This window comes from Bacillus rossius, chromosome 16, assembly GCF_032445375.1.
Source record: "Bacillus rossius redtenbacheri isolate Brsri chromosome 16, Brsri_v3, whole genome shotgun sequence".
In the NCBI taxonomy this organism is placed as follows: Eukaryota; Metazoa; Arthropoda; class Insecta; order Phasmatodea; family Bacillidae; genus Bacillus; species Bacillus rossius.
The window spans coordinates 15132958-15160801 of NC_086343.1; the positions used below are offsets into that span (position 1 = coordinate 15132958).

A 27844-nucleotide genomic window follows, 5' to 3' on the forward strand; every position below is an offset into this window, starting at 1 on the left:
AAAATGCGTACAATTCAGAGTGATACATTTATTCACAAAGGGATACTAAACGTTAGCTTTTTTTTAAAATGTATTTTGTGATGTGTTTTGCAAGGAATACAACCCAACCACAAATAAGATATTTTACTTAGTGACTGTGAAAAGCTGTCTAAGTAAACATTTTATAAAGTTACCTGTCAAAAAGTGCACTAATACGTGAGATATAGCTTTCCAGTGTCCACACAAATATGTAATAAGTTTTACCTCACTTTTCTCTGGCTTTCACTGACCAAAATTTCAAAATTAAAAAAAAAAAAATTTTTTTTTTTTTTTTTACAAATTTGCTTATTTGACAATTTTCTAAAAGAAATAAAAAAATCCAGCCACCATCATTAGTCGACACCCCACATTATTACAACTAAATTTGAAACGAGAATTATAAAACAAAAAATGAATATTCAAACAAAACCTTGTACCCGCCATTTTATAGTGTATGAATATACTTTAACTAATCATCTAAAAAAAAAAAAAAATTCAGCACAGCCATAAGTCTCAGGTAGATTTCGAAATAGGCATCTGTTTCTTCTGGAAAGTTCTGGAAACTTCTATGAACTTCTGGAGCATTTTGATAACTTAATTTTCATAAAACCTTGCTCTGTTCTCCAATAGTCGTAATTGAGCGATTAGTATTTTCTCATTTTATGCAGCGAAAATGTTTGGATTCAGACCAGCTGTGTTTTAAAACTTTGTAGCATTGTCTGTGTTTCGTGGTAACCTGGGTCTCTTTCAGGCAAGTGTCTACTGTCAGCACCCAGTCATAGCCTTCCAGTGCGGAAGTAAGCGCGCCCTGAGTGGTCCGGCCAAATAGGGCAATGTTTCTCTTGCAAACGGCCGCCAATCACAAGGGAACAATCGCTAGCGTAGACATATCATTATCTCTCTCCAATTCTCTATCCCTCTATCCATATCTATCAATATCTACCTACTTATATCCTGCGAAATTACGATAGTTATCGTGTCCTTAAAAAATGTGATATGTATATATGGACACTGTTTACTACACACCTACATTAAGGTTTTCCAGGTAGTGCCCTAATTTACTTTCCAGTGAATTCGGTCTAGCCGTTAACGAATTCAAGCGGAAGAAATGGCAACCTGAGAGGACAAATAACTACCTGAAAGCACGTTAGATGTAATGTCTTCCGACGGAAGAAACGACGCGAAAAACATTTTTTTTTGTATTTTTACAACATATCAGTTTAAAAAAACAAAATCTGGACAAAAAGACTTGTGAGATAAAAAAAAAAAGTAGTTACATCAGAAACTTGTCATCTTTTATAACCAACATATCTGACAGCTTTGAAAACTGCCCCGAAAAGTAAGTGGGTGATTGTGTGCAGGTTCCTTCACGCTTTCCTCAAGTTCGGTCACCAAAGGAATGCGCCCTCAGTCGCTCAAAGAGGAGCTAGCTCTCTCTCTCTCTCTCTCTCTCTCTCTCTCTCTCTCTCTCTCTCTCTCTCTCTCTCTCTCTCTCTCTCTCTCTCTCTCTCTCTCTCTCTCGTGGCCACGCGGACACGGTCTCGGTGCGCTCTGCACTATGCGAAAATCACAGTAGATTTGCGGATTTTCCATTTGAGATAACGATATAGCTTCACATAAACTATGTTCCGTTGAAAACAAGCCAAACCTGCGAATGTAAAAGGAAGAATCGTGATCTTTTTAATCCCCTTAATAAAACTCTAACACTGACTGAATGTCAGACAACGCACAGCTTCAACAGGTGGGTCTAGGAGCATAGGGGTTTCTTACATAATGTAGGTGAGCACTAAAAAATGATTTTTTTTTTAAGTTCATCCCTTAAGGGACTTAAACAGGGGACGAAAGTTTGTATGGATGTTTGTCGTTTTTGAAGTTAGAAATATGGAAATTGGTGTTTAGGTTTCTGCTTAAAAATTAAAGTCCGTTGTATCAGCGTTTTTTGGTAATTCATAAAAAAATGAGGATCAAATACTTTACCATCAGGCACACGACTAGTAATCTAATAAGTTTTTTTGGTATTCCATGATGATAATTGTTAAGTTAACGTTCAAATATAAGTGAACTAATGAGCGCCTCTGGCCAGCTGCACCATTATGTTCTTCGATCAGTGATCCAGCGATCTTTACCCAAGAATTATCTAACCAGGGCCTCCAACATCCAAAAAATAAAAACTACTCGATTGTTATTTTCTATTGTTTACACTATTCAGACAAATTTGTGATATTTAGAACTTATAAATGAACTCAAAATGTAAAGACACTGAAGTAACAACAGATAACAGCACATATTAATGAAAAAAAGGCACAAAACTCTACTTAAGTGTTGTAAACTTCTATGATTGTTAGGCCTCCGCTTGCTGTTTCGAAGAAAACAAATGTCAGAATTGGAATTCTTACTCTTAACACGTTTATAGATTAACTAAGTAATATTCTGTATTTAATATTATACTTTTATATAAACTAAAACAATTATACATTAAACTGTCAATTATTAATATTATATGTTCCATTTCATAGGGTTCTAACTCACAAGGAAGAAAGTATTAATTCTATTTTATTTTAGCACAGTTGCTCAATTAATGTGATCTTCTGAAACAGTAAAAATATGTAGCTGATGAATGTATAAACTCTTTTGTTTAAAAGTAATCCATTAAACCAAAGAAGTTTGTAGTTTATTTCTAGAATTCATTTTGATTAATGTCACTTCTGAAAAATGATTTTTCAATTGCTGCGATTAACGTCATTGCTTACACTAACGTTAAAACATTTGCTCTCCTTCAGATGTACTAAAACACACACACTGTGTCGATCAGAGATCATTGTCATGAACGGCCAGGACTGTCGGTTCATTTCAAAATTCCCAATGATCGTTCGGCGCCCAATACACAACGGAGCAACAATATGTGTTACAAACCATGATCCAACCAGTTAAAAAAACAAACAAAAAAAAACAGATCGTGCAACCGAACTTAGATGGTGCAACTGACTATTGGTCATAATATACCTATGTTCTCCTTAAATTTAAGGCGATAACTATTTTTTTTTACATTGTGCTCATTGACGCTAGGTAGAGGCCTTCAAGTTTTCATCCGCGGTGTTGACTTCTTGCCAGAAACCCCTGAGGACGGATATAGGCTCTCTTTTATACTTCCCCCTTTTTTCTTTTTCCACCCCAAAGAACTTTTTTTTTTTTTAATGTTCACCCACAGCCTGAACACATTAGAATATATTTGAAAATACCTTGAAGTGAGTCGTTTGAGAAAACACCCGGATTAGTCTTTTTGATATGTCTATTTCCGGTAGCGGTGGGCGTGTGTGGTTGTAGATTTCGTCGGGTCGTTGGTCGGTTCATAAAAATTCCGGCCATCCTGCAGCCGCAGGTCCTTAGAAAAAAAAACTGTGTAAGGGAGGGAGGGAGGCGCATTTCTGTTTTTGAGTGGCTGTGTGTTTTTCTTTCAAACTACTTTTCGCCCTTCTTCTTTCTTCTCCAAAGAAAGTTTTTATTTTGTCACTCTTGGATTTCTCCTCGCGGCGGCGAATGAGAGAAAGTGTCGGAAACGTTAATGTGGATCTGGTCTCTACATACAAATTTTAAAGATATAATTTATGAATTAAAAATTAGAGTAGTAAAAGCTGTTTTTTTTAAACAGTTATTTTAGGCAAGGTGTCTAAAAAATACCTGATGAATCAGTATCCGAAATTTTTCATTAAGTTTTAATAAGATTTTTTTTTTTAAATTTCTTTCATACATAATAAACAAAATAAAAAATATATATGCAATACTAAATTGATCTACAATCAGCAGAAACACACAGATTTTTATGTTAAAAGGCGAACACATTTTTCAAAGCTATTAATACATGATTCAAGTGGACTTTCTCCGACTATTTTCATTTAATGTACAACTATCTCTTTCGTGAATTTAGTGACTAATCCTACAGATTCCTTCCTTTTTCGTGACTTGCGTGACTATTCCTCCAGTTTCCTTAATTTATTTGTGACTTTCGCGACCATAAGTTCCAGCTTATTACTTTTTCGTGACTTTTGTGACAAGAAGAAATCCACGTATCGGGGTTGTTTTAAAAATATATTTTTTTTTTCTTTGCGAATAATTTAAGTTTTTTTAGAGTTAATAGTTTAAAAACTGGCATTATAAGGACAGAAATAACATAACTTTAATTTAAAATCAATACTATTTAGTTGCCGTAGATTTAATCACATGTTTGAGCAGCGAGCCGTGGCAAGTGCAACGGAGAAACATCGTGACTCTTACTAGGAGGACCCCGAGTTCGATTCTCGACCCATTCGTCCTGATTTCGGTGTCCTTATTCCTTCCCGCAATCACTCGCAGGAAAATTATGGGCTGTAAATTAATAACTATCCTTAAGTCGTAAAAAAAAATTCAGCCCTATTTCAAAACAGACGACAATCTAAGTCTATTAAACAGCAAGTCTATTAAAAAGCAACTCGTTGACGCTGTAATCAAAGTCATGCCAGTATTTGCATTATTATTTGGAAGTAGACTGAAATGAATATATTTTGTCTCTTTAACTGTGTTCTCACTGGCCCACTTGTTGTCGTTATGACATGCCCCGAAGGACAATCAACCAATAACAATGTAAAGCGAAGTACTCCCGTTAATCTTCTCCATTTTTTTTTTGGAAGCCTGCTCCTTAACCAGGAGTGTGTGTTTGTTACGTTTACTTGACATTGAGGAGACAGCTGAGTGGAAGTCTGTTAAAGGCGGAATTTTTTATAACATTTTGGATTGGCGTGACGTCTGCTCGCCTGCTAGTATATACAGAATTACTCTGAATTTGACGGACAAACTTTGGCTGCAGGTTCATCACTGCTAAATACATTGCAAATCCTTATATGTACGAATTATGGTCTAAAGTGCTTCCCAAGACTGGTATATGTCCTTGAAATTGGAACTTAACAACATTTTTTATTGTAAATTATAAATTTGATGTCGAATTGGATGAATTCCTACAACCCCCGCGAATTTTATCCCTGTCGTAAAATTACTTCATTGAAATACTTGGAGGTAACAACTTTATTTTCCACATACTTTTGTGACTTGTTACTACCACCTGTTATTTCAATGAAATAATTTTCAGACAGCGTCAAAAACCGCGGTGATTATAGAATTTGATTCAAATAATCATTATCTAGACGCTCAGCGTTCCATCTTAAATACTTTCTCTATTATTCACAATAAAAAATGTTGTTCAGCTCCAACTTGAAATACGTGTAGCCGCCTTGGGAAGCAATTTAGACCATAAGTCGTGCACATGTTTTCAACTTATTTTGTCGTGATTAACGAGCAGTCAAAGGTTGTTGGTCGAATTCAGACTTACTCTGTATAAAGAGCTGTGATCTTTTAGCTCATTGTGCTAAGTAAAGCGGGTTCTCACGTTGACACTCGCTTGGATTTGAAATAAAAAATAAAGGATTCGGAAACACACACTAAGCCATAACCGATTTCTTCCCCAAATTCCATAAGTTGTAATGTATGCCTTGAGAACGCAATAATTCGCGAGGTCAGTGAACTCTAGGATGGACTCCGCAGTCCTATGGATACTCGGGAAAATGCCTCCTGTTCATTGGCTGCAGTCTTGTGAGACGTATCAACTTGGAAGCCTGTGATTCGACACTTCTTTGGATGAGGGTCTCTCATTGGCCCAGAGTTCTCTTCTTAAACTGAGAAACCAGTAGCAAAAACAGCACAGAGGAGAAATGGTTTGAAATTTGGCCTATCACGAAATTAATCCGTTAATTTTCGCGGGCTCTATGTATGCTTGTCTACCATAACCTCGTCAATGAGAAGTAAAACCAAAAACTACCTGAATCTAATCAAAACAAATAACTCACGATTTTAAATATTTTCACGGAACACTGGAAAACAGGGTGGAATAAATTAACACACGAAGTACAAGACAATGTTACCTTATGCCAAATCTTACGTGTTTGACAGCACCGATAATTAGCGGAAGGAAATCAGAAAAAAATTACAGTGCAGACGAACGACGAGACAGTTACAACGTTAATAGTAAATTTGTGACTAAATTCCTCCCCCGCAATTATCTGTGCTATCTAAGCACAACAGTTTTGACATCAGCTGATAATGGCTTGTTCTAGGGTGTGATTGTGTATTCATCTTTGTTGTCCATTTCTTGTGGAGTTTTTTTATATGACAAGTGTAAACAACAATGACGTATGCCCATGAAATTATTTTAAATCAAGCTTCTGCATTGCAAGAATAATTCAAAGAACAAATTTATTTTTAATCTCACAATAACTGGTTTGATCCATGTCTTGTCGCAAACCTTTCTGATGCACTCAGCTCCGTATTTATCTCTATCGCTATGAAAATAACTGACCACCGAAGTATCATCACCGTTGTGCTAGGGGTGAAATGTGATAGAGTAGATATGCATGTTTTATTACAAAATGAAACTGATAAATAATGCAAACTAAATATTTATTGAAGCGTTGAATATATGCAGTAGAAAGAGCCACGATTATTTTGCGAATTTATTTAATTTCAGGCTAGACTCAACTTGCCTGTACATAACAAAGCCTTTTTGGAGTTCTCATTGGTCGATAACAAGGTCACGTCCTTGGCGGTTTACACATTATCAGGTAACCAACTAATCCTTGTTTATAACTGGCTCGCGGTCGTCAAGGTCGTGGTGCCAAGAGTACCGTAGTTCAATCACCAACGCGAAGCATAAGTATATGTGCTTCTAGTCTACTAATCGTGGCTCTAGCAGTAGACTATCGTTACCGAGGTCTGTGTCGCCGCACGTTGTCTTTGTAATTAATTTTAATGGATATTCACCGAGGAACTGAAGGACTAGAACGGTAACCGGCTACACACGAGTAGATAAAAGTAATTTGTATATATTATCGTAGGGTACTTTTTATCCGTTGTAAAAATACAGTTTGTTTTGTTAAGGATTAGCAGATACAGGAAAAATTCGCTGCTTCATTTCTGGATAGGTTAAAATTTAAATAACGGTACATTTTACTGCTTCTGCTGTAAGTCAAAGCGCTAATGAGGAACCCTTAAAAAAGTATCCAATAACATACTCTCCCATTTAAACGTCTCACAGGTCAGCAGCAAATGAACATGTGACTTTCATCCAATAATACACGGGACTGTGGATTCCAACGTCTGTTTATAATATTAGTTTGGATTATATAACGTAAACCAAGAAATCAGCCAATTTGTTTTTGTTTTTCTTCGGTTTTAGTTACAAAAATCTTGGTCTATATTTTTTTTATAAACCATAGTTTTACAAAAGTGAAATTGGTTTTAAAATAAGTCAATTAGTTTACGAATGTTCTTGTATTACGGACAAACTACAAACTCTCACGCCATCTCTTTAATAATTTTATTTCACACAATAAATAACAAACGTGTTCAGAAAACTCGTTAAAAAGATACTGTATACCACGATGCGGTCTGGTATTATATATATATATATAATTATTTAAATAATGTTTATAAAGTATACTAAAATAACCCAGATGGAATGGTGCTCCTCTCAGTAGCAGTTTTAGACACGGCACGGGGAATCTGATTGTAACTGCGGGCCTTCATCATCCCCTCCCCCCAATCGTCCGTCGGCTTCGTCGTCCAAGAGGAGAACAACAACCCCTCTCCGTCTCCTTCCCCCACAAAAACACACACCATCCTCCACGGCAATGGAGTCGCATTAAAATGACGATCTCCTTCTTTCTCTCCGCGGATAGAACCTTCTCCGACAAAGTATTTCCTTCACCGCGCGCTTAAAATTCTATCCCCCTCCCCTCCCACCCTCCCGTGGGTTTCTTCCCACCCCCACGCCGGACCGTAACGTCTTGAAGCGAGGCCAAGATCCTCAACGTCGTGAATATCTCGGGTCGGAATGCCGCACCGTCTTGTTCCGGCACGCGGGAGTTTTTTTTTTTTTTTTTTTCACTCCGTGTTTACGCTCGCCGTGTTCGCCGGTGTGCTAAGACTTCATGGAGGGGGGAGGAGGAGGGGGGGGAAGCCGCACCGCGCACAAAATGTCCTTGAAACAAGGTCTAGATGTAATTTACAGGGTAACAAAAATCGCGAAGGTCACGAAAAAAATTTCCCGAAATAAGCAATAACGTTGCTGAAGGTCACGAGACTTTAATATTGCAAGCAGCATTTTGCTAACTTGAACTTTACTTTATTTTTTCTTAATGCCTCACTTCAGTTTACAGCCGCACATTAAATACACGAATAGTTGGGGACTGTTCACTTAAATTATGTGGAATTTATCTCTGAAAAGGTTTCAGCTTTCTAACCAAAAATCTTTGCTTTCCTACGAATAATAAAGGAGAGTGGGGCATAGAATAAAAATCCCCAAAATCATCATGAGTACATACTATAACTAATAGTAATGAACTGTCACTTGTAAAAAAATCTTTTGTTGCTATAACAATTTACTTAAAAAAGTTATAAATGGAGATTAATACGAAATAGTCGAGTAATGTGGAATAGGTGGTTTAAATCATTGAAAAACTAATAAGAATTCATATAACAAAGTAATTTTTAACTATAATTATTTTTAATTTCATGTGCAAGTCATTTCTGCTTCGAGTCTATTTACAAAAGTCATCTTCTTTCTCTGCTCCAGTACAGTAAAGGTGAGCCTACAGAGAACAGCTGAAGCATTGAACCTAAATTTCACCTCGTTCATCTTCAGAGAATTTGCCGTTACAGAATATACATTCAGCGTTTGTTTTCCGGTTCTTTAGTTGATGGCATGACGTCTATTACATGTGATACATCAGAAAGGAACGATTCATCGCTGCTAACACTGGAGTCATCTCTAGTAGGGTTAGGTCTAGAAGGTTGGTCTACGTTTAATTTCTTAACAGGGAGTATTTGATTATTCGTTTTTTGTTTTTGTTTTCAAGCTTCTGGTTCCTTCTTTTTGTCCTTTTCTTTCAGTTCATCATCGAACTCTTTTTTTATATGGGGAGTAGAAGAAGATCCAGCTTTCCTGCCTCTATTTGACTTCTGCTTTTTCGGAGGTTGTGGTGATATCTCTATAAGTAGGACAAAATTGGTTGAATTAGACGTATTAGGGACAACCACATCGGACTCTTGGAAGAACAGGGTTGAGGTGAATCTGAGCTTGTAGACGAACATTGAAGAGGATTATTTGTTGGTCTCATAGTCTGAGGCCTACGAACAGTGAGTGTAGAAGTATAGAATAAAATCTTCACAGCTAAAAACATTTCTATTGACAGGATAAATACCAGTCACTTTGAAACCGTTTACTGCTATGTCGCCACGATGTACTTTAATGTAGGCCCTGCCCAACAGTTCCATTATATCAAAAATACTCAAGGGGCCATGAGCTATGCCTTAAAAAAAGATCTCACTTCCTCACTATAGTAAGACTTTAATGGAGCCATAAAGGTTTTATCCAAGGAATTTTTGCGAACAGTGGGGGTAGACAAAAAAACGTAACATGACTTTCCCTTGCTAAATTAATTACGTCAATGTTACGCTTTTGGATTGTGTCGTCGTTCTTTTGTCCAGAATACCTGTTTATTTTCATCGTCGTGGCGCGCAGTCATAGGGAAACTGTGGGATTTGAGCAATTATAACCATTATATTATATGGCAATGAAGATAAAGGTGTAATGCAAGTCCCTTAAGTGCTTTCAAGAATCCGTACCGGATGTATCAGGCCTAAAAATTATTTTGTAAACATGTGTTTTAGCGTTTTTCACTCTTCCAAAAACACAGTTTAAAAACTAAAAAAGGAAACAGAACTACTCATCATCGCCCCCAGAGTGTTCTTAAATGCGTTTCGTACACAGACACGACTCAGTGATATCTTGAGCAGTTTTCAAATCCAAATCGCGTGCTTTTTTTTCTCAAGCTCTGCAAACCGTATGTGTGGCCAGGTAGGCGGGGGCCTTAAGCCAGCACCTTCTTATCGGCCGGGGGAGCTGCAAGCATAAACTAACGGCGAATCAGCCGGCATACGGAGTCGCGAGCTATCTCCCGCGCGCGCGAGCTAAAAGGAAATGTAGGCCGAGTGCTCTTGAATTTACGATTGTTATGGCTAGGGAAGGAGAGGGTGGGGAGAGAGATGTTGGTTGGGTTTCGGGAAGGTTGTAGTGTGATGCTGAGAAGGTAGTGGGGGCTATTTTCAGGACCTCGAGAATGTGGCGGTTAATAGCTCACTTTTAACGACCGATCTGTTTTTGAGCGTGAAGATGGTGAATGCAGGGAGGCTGCAACGCTTCACTCGAAAAACCTGAAGGATTTTTGATGTGTAACAACTTATCTTTCGGTACACGGTATTTGGTAGGAGTAATTTCGTGAAAGGAACTGAAGTTGCACGGAACGGAAATGTGAAAACATGGTGCTGCCATCTGTGGCGGATGGTTCGAACCAAAGTTCACAAAGCCAAAGGAAAACTTTATAGTATTAACTGTTTAATGAATTTTAACAAAAATTGCAGTATTTTGATAAAATTCCTTGTCGAAAATGAGGCTCAAAGCTGGGGTTTAGTATTTTTCTAGTTTTTTTTTTCCTTTTATCGGAGCCGTTTCATTATACAGTTTAAAAGCTGAAAATCGACGTATCTGCTCCGGCAGCGAATTCCAGTGGCGGGTGCGGAAACTACGTTCGTTAAGAAATGTAGTTAAAAAAAACACAATTTGCGTATATATTTATCACGCTCGACATTATTTTTAAGAATTCCACGTTATATTTTGTGTCCATATTTGCAACATGAGAACACACGAATTTACTCGCCACCGAAATTAGAAGTTACAAATTACTGGCGAGTACTGAAAGACTCGCTCACATGTTTTTCTTTTTAACAATTAATGGTCTACGACTCCGCTTACAACCAGACTTTATCATATTCATCTCACTCGGGACTCGACTCAGAACCCCTTGTACTGGAAGCCGTCGTGCCTCAACAGTGCTACGGAAATCGGCATTTCTGAGCCACGGGATTGGACTTCGGAACGGGAAGTTCCATAGTTATTAAGTGGACGAAAAATATCCCTCTTTAGACGAATGTTTCTTAAAATGATACCGGCAGCAAAATTCCATTCTAAAATCTCACGGTGTCTACAAATCCACGGAAAGTCACGAAAGAAATCCCATAATAAACGTCAATTGTACAGGAAGTCACAAAAACTTTAATTTCCTGCAGCATTCTGCTAAAATGCATTTTGTGTTTCGACACCTCACTTAATTTTATAATCTCATGTTAAATGTAAATAGTTGGAGACCCTGTCCATTAATATGACGTGAAAACTATCTCTGAAAAAAATTATTTAGCTTTTTAACTTAAAAATAATAGGTCACTACGTTCCTGCGAGTTGTAGAAAATTTCGTTATTAAATTTGTTCATGTTTTTTGTGGTTATATATATAAATTATATACATACATGATATACATACACACATACGGGCTAAATAATCTATGATCTGGTGGGACGGGTTTTTTTTTTTTTGGGGGGGGGGGGGGGAAGAGAGAGGCCGCGGAATCACGTTACAATTTCCGTTTCACAGTTACGATTTTGCTAGCGCAAGCGGCCCCCCACAGCGAGGAGGTTTTAAATTCTAGGAGGGCGGGGTTGCCCCTCGGCATTTACGCCGTGTGTGTGTATGTGTGTGTATGTATGTGTATATATATATGTATGTGTATATATATGTACACACACCCTTCGATAAAAAACAAATTTGTATGACAACATTATTTTAAAAAATTCTGAAAAATTCCTCTCATTGGTTTACGAGGCATCAGACCCACTGTTTTCTGAAGAAACTTTGAAGGCTGTATAGCGGCTGGGCATAAAGTCCTCTTAAAAGTGCCCAATCAACCGTGAGCCATGTACGGCGCACGGCCAATGAGTGTCCCTGATGAACTGCTGGGTGGAGGGCCACACACACATACACACGCCTCTTTACGTCGACGGTGGTAGTTACGGAGGCTAATAATTATCAACCAGCCTGGTTTACAGGTTTACTTCGCCCCTCTTTCGAAGAGAAAATAATTGAACCTATTGCAATCTGCATCATTCCTGCATTGAAACGAAAAAAAAAAAAAAAAAAAACTTATTAAATGTAAGCTACGGCTAGCCGACAACGTGCAATTTTGCGATGATTACTTTTATTTTTCTCTCCCCCCGTCTTGATTTGCTGCAGTATGCGTAGTTGGATTTCCATGAAAGAGACCAGAGGTGGTCCAAACTACGTATATATGTGGCCCTTTTTTTATCTGGGCGGTGGCGCATTTACTTAAAACTAGGATTCACTCGCCGAAATGGTCATTTAGTTTTCTGGTCATCACTGTTATTTGAGGGATTTTTCCTGTAAATTTGAGATAACTCTTGCATTTTATGGTTCATATAAAATTTTACAACATATATTTATTAAAATTCATCCATAATGGTAAAAAAAAAAAAAGCCATGCATAACGTTTAAGTAAATATCTGGCGAGAAAATGTTTTAACCAACAACAAACGTTAGAGAACTATCGGAATACATTTTTCAAGGAAATCCTTTGATAAATAGTAACGATAAAAAAATTAAATACCAAGATAGCACGTGAGACGAGTGCCTTTAAGGTCCCTGCCTACCTGGGCACACATACGGTGTGCAGAGCTTCAGAAGAAACCACGCGATTTTAAAACCATTCATGATGACCGAGTGGTGTCTCTTTACAAAAAAAAATTAAATAAATAATAACACGCTGAGGCCGGAAGGCTTGGTTTCAGTATTTCGTTTTAAAACTGTAATTTTAGGAGAGTGAAAATGGCTTAAATGCGTGTTTTCAAGTAATTTTCAGACATGAAACGCCCGGCACAGATTCTTGAAAGCACCCAAAAGGACTTGCATTACATCTTTATATTAATTAACCCGCCATATAATGTTATGATAACTGCTCAAAATTCAAAGTTGTTCTATGCATGACAATATTGAGCGCCAGTTTTCAGAACATTGCCCTTAGAGGCGATACTACGCCAGAAACACCAGCGACTGTCACACTTGTCATCCCGCCTCGCTGACAGGATCGCTGTTGCTTCTAGCGCGGTGTCGCCTCTAAGCGCAAGGTGGTGGACTGGACTGGCACGCAGTGTTTACTAAGAGATTTTTTTTTTAGTGGCATTAACATTATATGGCGGAGAAATTGAAGATAGTGTGTCTTGCAAGTCACACGATTGCTTTCAATAATCTATGCTGGGAATTTTCAGTGCTAAAAAGTATTCTGAAAGAAAAAAAAGGCTCGTTTTTAGCCATTTTCTCTCTCCTAAAACAACCGTCTAAAATTTTTTTTAGAAAATTAAGAGTATTATTAAATGCATTTCGTAAACATCACGACTCTGATGTTTTTAGAAGTTTTGCATCACGTGTTTCTTTCTCTGAAGCTCTGCAGACCGTGTGTGCCTGGTGCGACTCCCCTTCCCCCTAGCCTCCTTTCCCACCGACCAACCGGCGAGCATTGTGCAACCAGCCAGAGGCTAGACTATTAGACCTAGACCAGACGTGCAACAGTAAAAGAAAAAAGTCCTCCCCCCCCCCTTTTATTTTCCTTTTTTCCTTTTATTCTAGGTAATAAGAGACGCGGATTGCACTTTGCGACGCGGCGCGCAATCTAGCAGAAACCGGTCCGGAAATTGCTATCTAGGAGTTGCGTAGAGCTTCGGAAAAGGTCAAGTAGCTGGGGCGTGACGTGGTGGTTTGAGTTCTGTCTGGTATGTGGAGGAGGGGTGGGGAGAGGGAGGGATTGAAATTTCCTCGTGGATCATAATTAACGGCTCGCAGTTACCCGCTATAGCAAATCACTGATAAGCTTGGAAACCACCAGCTCTATATCTCTCTATCTCCCCCTTTACCCCCTACTTACCCCCCCCCCCCCCTTTTTCTCTGTTATTCGTGCTGGAAGAAGTCCGTTCGACCGCGTTGCGACGGATGCTATTTGCGAGACCGTTATGTACAAAGAAAAGAAGCTTTCGAGCGCGCCAGTTGGAGCTGTCATTTAAATTCCTCCGCGCAAGCTCGTATTTGTGGAATAATAAAAAAATAAAAAAAGAGTGGGGGAAGAGTGCTGTGGAGAGTTAAGAACATTCAATGCGTCGTTGGTAGATTGTAGACGAGGTTTTAAATAAAATGCAATGCCTATTTTACATCGGATGTTAGGGCGAGACAGACATTGGTGAAATGCGTTCGCGTTAATCTGGAAGGGGGAAAAAAAACTGACCTTAAAAAAATAGAAAGTGTTTCCCGCCTGCAACCGCATGCATTTTTCATTTTTTTTTTTTTTTTTACTGTCCGGGACGTGCTAAGTCAAGTTGGCTGCCAATTATTAAAATGAGTCTTGGTATCTGAGCGTCTACTAAAAAAAAAGCAGTAATATTTAAATTAAACGACGGGCTTTTTTTTTATTCCAATACGAGTAATAGTATTTCTCATGACATCAACACGTGTTTATGAGGTAACAAATTCACGATTCCACGTGATGGACGCACGGATACGAGTGTTTTCATTGGCCGATTCCGATGTTAGTTTTTTCCACGCAGCTGAAGTGAGCACGGAGCTGGAAAACCACACCATACGACTTCGAAAAGTAGTCAGCGGTGCATTCCAGCCGATCCAAGCACTTAGTAAATTTCTTGCAGTCACGAAGACATTTAAAATACGAAGCTACTTGTCCTACTATATTGTCAGTTGTAATTGGTGCAAGCTAGACTTCGTTAAAGGGGAGGGTAACCTACTGTTCACCAACCTCGAGTCATACGTCAGACGCCCGAATAATCCGCGTTCGTGTAAAATGCATGTAAGGTTTGGTGTGTTACATTAATTAAATTCTCGCAAAATTCATTCTTTTTTTTTTGGGGGGGGGGGGACGATTTTATCGCACGTCTAATTGATCTTTAACTAAAATTAAAGGTTTATTAGGTTCAGTCAGTTAAATAGATACGTAAAATCGTTGTTAAAGTATTAGAATTTTCCCAAATATTAGTTATTTATTTTCAAATGTTTATGTTTTCGCACGTTTGGGTTAATATAACTAAAATAAAGGTTTTGTTACGTTAGGTTGGTGATTTTTAAAACACTCTACAATCGGGAATATTAAAAAAATATATATATTGTTCCGACCGTGAATTTGCACGAGCCAGCGCCGAAATTCGGACATACCTGGGGCTGATCCGAGCTCGATGAAAATTTTTTCTTCGTTAAAGTTTCCTTAATTATTTTTATGCCATATTTCCTTTCTCATGAGCTGAGACCACGCATTCATGGAAAATATAATTAATATATTATCTAAAACAAAATTTCTAAACCCTTTAAAAAATAAAGTATCAAAAATTATGAGAATTTTTTTTCAAATATGTATGAATAAAAACTTAAAAACAAATAAAATAAGACATTAGCTACACACAGTGGCGTAGCGTGGGTGGGGCGGAGGGAGCGGCCCGCCCCGGGCGGCAGCCCGCGGGGGCGGGTCGCCGGTGAAGCGGGTTGAGATCTGATCTATGATTCATTCATTACATGTGTCAGACACACTATAATGTTCCATTTTTATCTAACATTTTGCGCACCAACTATTTTTTAATATTTATTTAAAAGAAAAACTGCGAAATCACTGACAGAGCTCTTTATAACGTTTGTTTGTTTACATACGAACGGCAACATCGCATCACGCCGCGCCGCCCGGCGCGCGCGAGCCGAGTTGAGCGGCACTCCTTATTATGTTAATTACTCATACAAAATCTTTTGTTTCACGCGTCGGCCCGTGTCGATGCCTCTCTTTCGCACTCATTGAATTTAGTACTACGCATTGTACTGTAAAGTTTGACCTTAACCCAGGGCAAACCAAACAACTTCCGCGAACCGGGACACAGTAAAACTCCTATATTGCCCCGTACCGCGAGCGCAGGTAAACCCAAAAAAATATTAAAACCCAAACTAATAGCAGGCTTAAAAAATACTAATAAGGTTGCGAACAGTGAGAGGAGGCAGCAAGTTAAAAAGACGCAAAATTTATATGACAACATTTAATAAATATATATATCATAAAATCGTTTCATCACAAATCGGCGCATCCATCATAAAATACCTACCCTATTACTACTTATAAAAAAATAGCTATATAATAATACTAAAAAAATACTTTAACAATTCCCCGAAAAAATTATAATTTGATCATATACTTCGGAGCTCCAAAAATTAAATATAATTACCAAAAAGGCATTAAAAATATATAAGAACATATTAATACAAATACAAATACAAATATAGATACGCACCGGGCGTATCACCGCTGTAAATACTAATTAACATAGGCGAAATCTAGCAAAAAATTGACACACCTTAACATGCAAATAAATATACCAAAAATTTAGCAAATTACAAATTATGGGTTTACAAGCCCTTCTCAGTTAAATCATTTTCTAACGGTCGACGCCTTTTTTCTTCTAGGTCTGGCAGGGTTTGGATGAAACACGCTGAACGTAAAATCCCAGTTTCAGTTTTATTAGTCCGTTAATTTAAATCCCAAAAATCCACAAATTATAGTTTCGCACCAGGGGTCTAAAGGGTCAACGGGGCAGTGGCACAATTACCTCAGATCTACTATGAGCTCCGCTAGACTATAAACTTGGCTATATTGTCGATTGAACAAGAATTGGCTGCTAATATTGATTTTGACAAAGTTATTTCTGACTTCGCTGCTCATAAGGCCCGTAGAATCCGCTTGTAAAACCACTCATCCTATTTTAACTTCAATAAAAGGTACCTCATTGCATGTGAAATTTAATTTTAACTAAGCACCTATAGAATGGGGGCGGCAAAATGGGTCTCCCGCCCCAGGCGCCGAGATGGCACGCTACGCCACTGGCTACACATGAACGGTTGATTCAAAACCGTAGGTACATTCCAAGAATACATGCTGCCAGCTGATGATAGCGTTTGAATATAAATAGGAATTTTAAATTCTTTAAAACTAATAAATGAAAACCTTCAAATATATGAAACCATTTACAAACAAACCGTTATGAATGAAAAAAAAAAAAGGGTAAATTGCAAAACTATAGAAGAAAAAAAATTCGTTTGGCATATACAGTGAACTCTCCATATAGCGATTCTCCCTATAACGATACTTTCTCTATAACGATTGATATTGACATTAACGTTTGGTCTACCATAAGAACAACATATTTTTTCTCTCTAAATAACGATATCGTTCACTCTCTATAACGATGTATTTACTTAGAACACTAATCAAAATACAGTAAAACATTACGATAAAACCAAATTTCCAGTCGTACCACTTGACGAGCGATCGCCAGTTGGACTCAAAGTCAATGCCCGTAACCGGTTATTTCCAGTGTTTAGGCGAGGGGGTGGTCGAGTCCACTAGTCGGCGCGGGGGTGGGAGGTCAGTGGCGGGCGAGGGGGTGGTCGAGTCCACTAATCGGCACGGGGGTGGCAGTTCAGTGGTGGGGAAGTTGAGCGCGCGCCAAGCAGCTCAGTCAGTTTACTCAGTTAGCCACGTCACACCTGGCTGTTCATATCGGAGCTGTTTTTGTACACCTTACTGCACCGTGTAAGTTAATGAGTGTTTTATCAGTTTTATTCTAACCATTATGCTACCAAGAAAGCGGAAAGTGCTCACCGTGGATGAAAAATTGTCATTAGTTAAAGCAATTGAAAATGGTGAAAAACAAACTGATGTTGTGCGGCGAATGGGGCTTTCCCAATCGACTGTGGCTACCATTTGGAAGGATAGGCGCAAGTGGCTTGACGCAGATGTGCATGGGGATAAAAATAAAATGCGAAAACCTCAGTATGAAGACTTAGATCGTGCTATTCTGCAGTGGTTTCAACAGCAACGCATAAATAACATACCGCTCTCTGGACCTTTGATAAAAATGAAAGCTGAGTTTTATGCAACAGAGCTTGGCATTCCTGATTTTAAGGCTTCTGAAGGTTGGCTGAGCAAGTGGAAGCAGCGCCACAACATTAATTATGGACAGATCAACGGGGAGGCTCGTGACGTCGATAGGAACACTACAGATGGCTGGCTAGAAAAGGTATGGCCTGATCTTAAGGCTCGTTATTCAGCCGAAAACATTTTTAATGCTGATGAGACGGGTCTATTTTACAAGTTGACACCAAACAAAACTTTAAAATTCAAATCAGAAAAGTGTATTGGAGGAAAGTTGTCAAAAGAAAGAATTACAGTTTTGGTAGCGGCCAATATGACAGGATCGGTAAAGAGAAAACTTTTGGTGATTGGCAAATCTAGAAACCCGCGTTGTTTAAAAAACATCAAGCGTCTGCCTGTCACCTACAAGTCAAACAAAAGTGCTTGGATGACGTCTCAAATTTTTGAAGAGGAGTTGAGAAAATGGGATTCTGAGTTGAAGGGGAACAAAATCTTGCTTTTGGTGGACAACTGCCCTGCACATCCAATGATTGAAAACCTCGAAAACATAGAACTCTGCTTCTTACCTGCCAACACCACAAGTGTCCTTCAGCCCATGGACCAAAGTGTTATCAAAAGTTTGAAAAGTCATTATAGGCGCAGGCTTTTAATGGAACTCGTCGAGTCTAATGGGAATTTCAAACCTACGATCCTAGACGCCATACAAATGGTCAGTAGGGCATGGGCAGAGGTAACGGATAAGACCATAAGACATTCCTTCAAGCATGCAGGATGGCTGAAAGATCCCGAGCCAGCAGATGATGAAGATGACTTGCCTTTGGCCGTTTGGGTTCAGCAGCTGGAGCTTCCTACAACATTTTCAGAAGAGGAGCTTCTGGATTTTGAAAACATCGATGGGCAAGTGGCTACAGCAGCGGGTGTTACAGACGAAGACATCCTGAATTCTGTTCGTGTTGATGAAGATAGTGATCAGGAAAACATTGATCCAGAGGAGGAGCCTGAACCAGAACCGGTCCCAACTCCAAAAGAGGCATTGGAGGCTGCTAAAGTACTGAGAAGATTCTTTACTCACCAAGATTATCCTGTGGCTACGGAAGATGTCGGTCGTTTAGAAGATAAAGTGAGGTAATTGCTGTGGAAAACTAAAAAAAAGGCAAACGACGCTAAAAGACTTCTTCCAATAAACTGTATGAACTGTATGTCTTGTTGTGTTATGTATGTACGTATTTTGACATTCTAAATACAGAGTACTACATATGTACTAATGATTGTATACACTGTATCATTGTATCATTTCATATACATACATATGTAATTTACTACTACATATGTACATATGTGTGTTTGTGGACAATGTAAATATAGTACTGTATATTGTATTTATACTGTTTAATATGGTGTTTTATTTCAGCACACTACTCCATCCAAGATTTAAAAATAGGTTTCTCTCTGTATAACAATCTTTCTCTATAACGATGAAAATCGCTGGTCCCTTGGATATCGTTATAGGGAGAGTCCACTGTAGTTGAGTGCTCAGTGTAATTTTTAATTTTTTGTATCTAGCTGCTTACTCAAAGGAGAATAAAATTATTAAAAAAAATTATACTTGATATGACTTAAACTTATCAAAGAAAAATTTATTTTCGTGTTCAAATTATTGAAATTTTTAGACGATTTTGAATCATAATAATTACAAATACACTATTAGCAAACAAATGAATTAATAACACGGCCTTTTGTTTTTTTTTGTTTTTGTTTATAACATGTTTTTGTTTATTATAACATGTTTTAAACGTCTGAGTTCTACTCTTCGCCTGTTTCCCGCGATGCTTTTGAACGCCACTGCACGTCCCCAGCCAGTGCAGTGGTTTCCTTGAAGCCCGGCTCATTCAGATTTGCACGCTTCTATTCGCGCCTGGAACTTTACAGGATTTAGTTTTCAGGCATGCGTTTCTTAACAGGGCATCTCCTTGCCTTCCATTAAATTAATTCCCCGTAATTTGCAAATATCCCGCATGTATGTATTTAATATACACATTCACACAAACTTGTGAGTTTACGACGATTTTGGAGCCTAGAGACCTTGAAAAAATATATAGGTGTAATTTTTCCGGAAGTGGTATAATGGTGAAGACCAGGGGGCTAACACTAGATAGAGACTACGAAGCTAATCTGACTGAAGTTTGTCCCTATGCTAATACCAACTTCGAAATTATACCCCAACCTGTGTGTTTTAAAAGTATTTTTTTTTTTGTTTTCGAACGAAAATAATTGTTTCCGATAGCCTAAAAAATTTTATTTTTAATATTTAACTGTTACTAAGCTATTTAATTTTATCGTATCGACACAGCGTATTGTGGACATAAATAAAACTATTCAAAAGGTTGGTCACGCTGTTACACTTGATGTGATTTATGTGGCATATGCCTCATAGTCTTACGCACGTGTATTCTCCCGAGGTTTTTATTGCTAAATAACGTAAAAATTCTGATATAATTCGTTTCGAAATTCAAAACTGGGCCCGAAAACATGTTGGACACCTCTTATAAACAGAAACCTCTTCGTAAAGAAAGACTGTTGAGAAAATAAACAGCGTTTGGAAGGGGAAAAAAATCAATGAAAATGCCGCCCTCAATAGCCGTAAAAGTGTGTATGTAGGTGTAATATGTATTTTGACGAAAGGAAGAAAATAAACTTTTAATACGAATATATTAGTTATTGACATTAGTAGGAACTACTTCATATTAATATGTTTAGTTTTTACATATGTTATGGTTTTGTTTACAGGTTTATTTACTTAGGCTGATACTTATTCACCACCCCTAAAATAAATTAATCAATAATAACTTTTGCCAAGTTGGGAGTGACTTGTTTTAATGTTATACTACTTATGTTGTTTTGGCAACACCGAATTGTTTAAGCGTAATAACTTTCCTGCACGTGTATGCCTATGCTTAATTCGTAGTTACCTGTAAATAAACGTTTTGGTTAAATTTTGTAATGGTTAACTCTTATCTTTGAGCATTTAGTCAAAGCGTAATTCTGTTTTCGATCTTATTAACTATTTTAGCATATATATTTATGTTATGTTTATTTTTGTAAAATTTAAAAATATGATGTAATAGCAGAAAACGTGGTTAATTGTAAGAAAAGGAGTGACGCCTTAACTTCGCCACCAATGAAGACGATAATAAATCCCTACTTAATATTATAAATGCGAAAGTGTGTGTCTGTTTTTCCTTTCACGCAGCAACGGAGCAACAGATCGACATGATGTTTTGCTTATAAATAGTTTATGGGCCGAGAGTGACATAGTCTACATGTAATTATGACATTTCATCCTTAAGGGAATAAAAAAAAGGGGGTAAATTCATGTTGTATAATATAAAATCATAGGAAGTTGGTCATAGACACACAAACAGTGAGATTGTGTCATTTCTCTTATGTCCGCCACACGACCATATAGTAAGGTCTGGCAACTTTCTATCCTTATCCTTGGTGAAACACATCCGCCTAGTGAAGCTCGCGGTTGCTAGCGAATTAAAGGATGATAACAGTTTAGCTTAGAACTTCGCCAATAGATGGTGCTGCCTTGAATTCGTAACGCGCTATCGTTTGGTGCGTCCGTCACATCTCGCCCAGGGGTTACCTGCCTTCCAACAAAACTGAAGCTGAAGATTGGCGTCCCGGTTTTGCTGATGCGTAGCATCGATGCACCGAGATTGCGCAATCAACGGGACTTTAAATAAAATCAAAAATTTCCCGTTTCTCAAGCGTATGTCCCACAGACTTGAAAACTCGGTAGTGATGTACCTTACCTATATCATGATGTGTTTAAACCCGGGCAACGCCGGGTACGTAAGCTTGTACATTAATAAATAAATGACGTAACACGGTCTCTTACTTGCATCGTGGTGACGATGCAATAGGTAACGTAATCCACCCAAAAAAGGTTAATGCCATGCCTGAACTAGGCCTGGGCGCGGGACTCTAGTTGGCGGACGGACGGGGGCCGAAGGCGACGACCTTGAGCAGCCGGGAGTGCAGTTGAGATAGTCCCCCCCCCCCCCCCCTTCGCCACCCTGCTGCGCGCGGCGCGGTGTCGGGCGCGGGCCCCTTTCGCCAGCCCCAAGGCCGCCGGGGGGAGGGGGTACGAAGGGGTAGGGAGCAGACGTCTGCGATGACGGGGTGAAAATTTCTCCGGCGGCGGCGGCGGCGGCGGGCAGAGGCGCGGCCGCCCCGCGGCGATGAGAGGCGGCTCCGGCTGTCTCGCGTCGGGGGCTGTGCTTCACGCGCCATCTCGGATTACTGTGTCTCCACCCCACTAATGCCGTCAGTGGCAGGTACATGATTTTTTTTTTCCTTTCGAAGATTGGGAGTGGGGGTAAGACGTGGACAAAATTTTTTTTTTTTAACTTGTAACATTTAACCTAAGTAGTAACGAGCAAATTTATGTCATGTTGCAAATACACTTTCAAACGAAACACTGACACGAAATTTAACGTAGAATTCTTTAAAATAATGCCGAACTGGATAGATACACTTGTGTTTTCAACTACATTTCTTGACGAGAATCATATGAAGTTTCATCGGTAGTTTCCCGGTGCAGCTATGCTGACTTTCGAATCATTCCATTTGCAGATATAAATTTTGAAAAATACTAAACCCTCGCTTTGGGCCTGATTTTGACAAGTATATTTATTAAAATACTGACCAACTTGTTACAACAATTGTGGTGATCACCACATGATCGTCACAGGACTTATAAGATAGAGAGAGAGATGCTTTGTATATATCCACCTACTTCAAACAAATTTAAAAAAAAAATTGTGTGCTTTTTTTATTTTTTCACATACACCATTGCTGGTTACACTGCATGCCATAAGAAACTTCAACACGAACAAAAAAAAAAATGAATATACAAACACACAGAAAAGCCGAATTCAAAAACTTAGACAACACAGAAAATTCCGCGGAAGGCATTAGTCAGAAAAATGTTACAGCACAGACAATGGGCTGACAACAACGAAACAGTTACAACAAAACATCAAGATAGTTGCAACAAAACGCATGTTTTCTTGCAACTGTCTCGTCATTGTCAGCGCACTGTTTCCATCTGTTCTGTAATGTTTTATGACTAATTCCTTCCGCGGAATTTTCTGTGCTCTGTGTGCTTTTAACTTTTGACATCGGCTTATTTTAATTTGTGGTCTGTGTTTGCATATTCACTTTTTTTTTAAATCCATTGTTGAGGTTTATTATGACATACAGTCCGAACAGAAATGGCGTATGTAAAAAAAAAAAAATAATTCTTTATCACAATAAGAAGAGTTGTAGCTCGGAAGTCGTCCAGAGACAGGAAAAACTTCCGCCGGCTGAACGTTTGCCCCGTTCGCGTCCGTGCGTAAACTTGTCATCGTTAAAAATTACAACCGGTGATAAAGCTTTCTTCGCTCTTCCTCCACCCCCTCCTCTTCAACACCGCCATTTTACTTATATACCTTCGCGCTACCAGCTCCCGCCATTGAAGCTACCGCAGCACGGCGCGGCGGACGTTTATCGCGCACAAATCTTCTCCGTTGCGAAACGAAACTGCGTGGTTGCCTAACACATGTTCATGTTTCTCCCCCTTCCCCTCACTTTTCCTTTGTATCACCGCCCTTGGGCTTGTCTTCATCCCACACCCAGGCTATATAAAATAACTAACTTACCGACGTTAAAAATCACTTGCAAACCATCTGTTGTAATTCGGAAACACGCTTGAATGCATTTTGTGTTTATAAGGGGAGAGGGGGGAAGGAGGTTGAGGAGAAACAGAAAGAGATAGTGGGAGATCGCGGATTCGATGTCAAACTTTGGGCATGGCTGTTGTCTTTTAATTAGTTTATATTATAAGCCGTTCCCTTCTTATAATATCGCACAAGAAGAGCGAGTAAACATGCTCAATACATCCAAAAATATTATTTTTAAAGACATTATTTTTAAATTTAAAGAAAAGACTAAAAAGGTTTTTCACTTCCTATCCAAGTACCTGACCTCTGTGTAAACGTAAATATACATTAATAGGGGGAGCTTTATGGTTCTGGAATACTGTAAACAAACAGGCACCATGTTAGCTCTGGCAGTGATGTTAAGAATGGGCGTTTAAAGAGGTTTTAGAAGTTAAGTAACTAAAATAATTTTTAATATGAATGTCGCATGCGAAAACATTTTATGTGTAAAAATGAAATTGTTTTATTACTTTAAGAACTTACTGATTTCACTATGTAGCAAATATTATAATTATTTAAATCTATACACGATAAAAAAATTTAAAAAATGCACAAATATAGTAAGTTAAAAACCCAATCCAGCACTGGGATTTGATGGAGAAAATTGGATTACTACCACTTAAACTCTGCGTATCGTCAAGTATATTGGAGACACATATTTGAAAGTGTGACGGCATTTACGTACAACCCCTAGGGAGCCGCGAAGTGAAACAAACCTAATGTGTGTTTACCACATAAGATTTGGGAATTGTCAGGAGAGAGCATGCCGTGACGTGGGTGCAGCCACTTGTTGTACATGTTGTTCCGCCCAGAAAAACATTGCGTAGAAGGTGCTTCTCCACGTATGACAATGGTAAATAAGCATGAATTTAGAATCTCCGACGTAAAACACAGTCACTAACAGCTAAAAAAAAAAAACTTAAAATTTATTACATTTTGTGGTGGGCCGATCCCGGTGGTACTGGGATACCGGGCCAACCCGCGGCGAAGGTGGGACAAGCCACTAGCACTCCGCCCTGTTCCAAAAATCAGTTAAAATATTCTGGTCCTGCGATGCAGGGCGTATCAGATATTAATCTGATAAGAACAGACACTCTTCCACGAACTACAGTTATACGCAGGGCCGGTGCAAGGTAAATTGGCGCCCTAGACGAAAAACCTGAATGCCCCAACCACCCCCCCCCCCCTTCCGGGGGGGGGGGGGCCGGACACCCCTAAAAATTTTTTTTCCTTGCCTCAAAATACATCACGTAAGCCTAAATATTTTGTCAACAATCAAATGTAAGCAGGCTTGTGTTTTTTTTTACTTTTTTTACTTATTACAAATCATAATAAACAGGTCAACGTGGACTTTAAATAATTACTTATAACAATATAAACATTTTAAACTGTTACAAAAATCCATTTTCATCTAGTTTCAATGATCGTTAAACATATTATATGAGCTGTTGTATGTCGTGCTGCGCCGCCCCCCAGCTACTTGGCGCCCTAGGCGGTCGCCTATAGTTCGCCTGCACGGACGCGCCGGCCCTGCCACACTCGGGCCAGTGCGAACACGCGGTGTCGGCCCTGCCCTGCAGACGCGGCCAGCTGCGAGACGGTGCAGTGCCGCGACCGGCAGTCCTGCCTGGTGGACATGCAGACGCGCGCCCCTCGCTGCGTCACGTGCAACTACCGCTGCCCGCGCGCCGAGGCGCGGCGCCGCGGCCTGGGCGGGCCCATCTGCGGCTCCGACGACCGCACCTACCCGTCCTGGTGCCACATGCTGAGCGACGCCTGCTCCACCGGCTACGTCATCGAGACCAAGCACCCGGGCGCCTGCGGGGCGGCAGGTACTGTCCGGGGCATGCGTCGTTTTTGCCTAAAGGCGTTTTGCCTAATTTTAGGCAAAACGCCGTTAGGCAAAACGCCGTTAGGCAAATCGCCGTTAGGCAAATCGCCGTAGGCAAACCGCTGATAGGCAAAACACCGCTAGGTTAGGTAAGGTTAGGTTAGCTTAGGTTATGTTAGCTTAGGTTAGGCAAAACGCTGTTAGGCAAATCGCCATTAGCAAAATGGCGTTAGGCAAATCGCCGTCAGGCAAAACGCCGTTAGGCATAACGCCATTAGGCAAATCGCCGTCAGGCAGAACTCTGTTAGGGAAAACGCCGTTAGGCAAAACTCCGTTAGGCAAATCGCCATTAGGCAAACCGCTGATAGGCAAAACACTGCTAGGTTAGGTAAGGTTAGGTTAGCTTAGGTTAGCTTAGGTTATGTTAGCTTAGGTTATGTTAGCTTAGGTTAGGTTAGGTTAGGTTAGGCAAAACGCTGTTAGGCAAATCGCCATTAGCAAAATGCCGTTAGGCATAACGCCGTTAGGCAAATCGTTGTCAGGCAGAACTCTGTTAGCGAAAACGCCGTTAGGCAAAACGCTTTAGGCAAAATGCCGTTAGGCAAAACGCTGATAGGCAAAACATCGCTAGGTTAGGTAAGGTTAGGTTAGCTTAGGTTAGGTTAGGCAAAACGCTGTTAGGCAAATCGCCATTAGCAAAATGGCGTTAGGCAAATCGCCGTCAGGCAAAACGCCGTCAGGCATAACGCTGTTAGGCAAATCGCCGTCAGGCAGAACTCTGTTAGGGAAAACGCCGTTAGGCAAAACGCCTTTAGGCGAAATGACTTTAGGCAAATCGCCGTAACGAATTCATGTTTAGGCAAACCGCTGTTAGGCAAATCGCCTGTTACTCATTGTCCGGCTCGCACGCCATCTCTGTTCCTCGCGAGCGGTGCGACGGAAATGTGTAACCACTGTGGCGGGATGGCGCCCGAACCAAAGTTCGCAAAGACGAAAAAGGGAAAATTTTCAGTACTGGCGGTTTAACGAATTTCAACAAGATGGGCAAATTTTTTTTAAGTAAAATCAATCTGCTGATCAAATGATTCGATAGTCGACGTAGGTAGCTGCTCCGGCAGCGAATTCTAGCCGGCGGGTATGCGAAAACTATCCGTGATCCGCGTAAAGAAATTTAGTTTTGAATCCAACTTGCGTATATTTATCACGCTCGGGCATTATTTCAAAGAATTCTGCGTTAAATTTCCCGTCCTGAGTTTCGTATCATATCATGTATTTGCAACATAAGAACACACGAATTTATGAGGTTAGATGATACACATCTCTGGCGAGTACTGAAAACTTGCTCACGTTATTTATTTATTTTAGGTTTTTCTCTACTACGTTTATTTAAGGACTATTTATAAAATGTTAACTCGATACCTCTCTTGCATTTTTTTTTCTGCCATATGTATTTAAACAGATATTCTTTTAGTGTAGTGGGTGTAAACAGTCGCGCAAGTGATGATGACAAAAAATAATAACTTGGCGTGTGAAATCAAGACTTAAGGGGTTAATAAACTAAATTATTTTGTTTTTAATATTTCGTGTTTTTGACCATGATTTAAAAAAAATCATAAAATAATCGCATCTCTACTAAATAGGTCCTGAATTTTTTTATGGACTTAAAGGCAATTTTTATGTCAGTCCTAGCATGTACTGAAAGCAAGAAGATTCTATAACATTTTGGAAGATTCTATAACGTTCTGGAACATTTTATAACATTCTCGAACCTTCTACATCATTCTGGAACCGCCTATAACATTCTGATGCCTTCTATAACATCCGGGAATATACTGGCCAATCTCTGTCATTTCGGCACTCGATTCTCGCCTGCTTCAGATTCCTATAAGAAGTCAATTAGTGCGATGCCCTCTTTTGACACGCATATTTTCGAACCTAACCCCTGCAGTTCCAAACCGAAATGTTCATGGATGGGGGGGGGGGGGGGGAATGGAGGGCTACCATACTGTATAAACCCCAGAGGGCTGCGTGCGGCGGTGGGTCGCAGAGTTATAGCGGCACACAGGATAAAATCACGTTTACATTTATTGCATATATTAATTTTTAAACGTAATTTAATTTTTCACATTTTCCGTTATAATCATTATCATCAACTGCTTCCAGCTGGGTCAGCAAGTAAAATGTCTCCACCTTCCTCAGTCCCTCCACAATTCATTCTTATTCACTTTGTTCCAGTCTTCTCTTTTTTCCTGCACTTTTTTTTAACTATCTGC

General features: G+C 39.3%; 1 protein-coding gene and 1 pseudogene across 2 annotated transcripts in view; one reads left to right on the forward strand and one right to left on the reverse strand.

The window, feature by feature from the left end:
- The window catches only part of LOC134540424 (follistatin), a 208758-nt gene that overhangs the window by 179237 nt on the left and 1677 nt on the right, over positions 1–27844 (forward strand). For both annotated transcript variants that reach the window (XM_063383163.1, XM_063383164.1), the window contains exon 5: positions 25321–25572. In XM_063383163.1, coding sequence (XP_063239233.1) covers positions 25321–25572 — 252 coding nt within the window. The remainder of the gene's footprint in view (positions 1–25320; positions 25573–27844) is intronic.
- On the reverse strand, positions 24677–24855 carry LOC134540510 (U2 spliceosomal RNA; annotated as a pseudogene).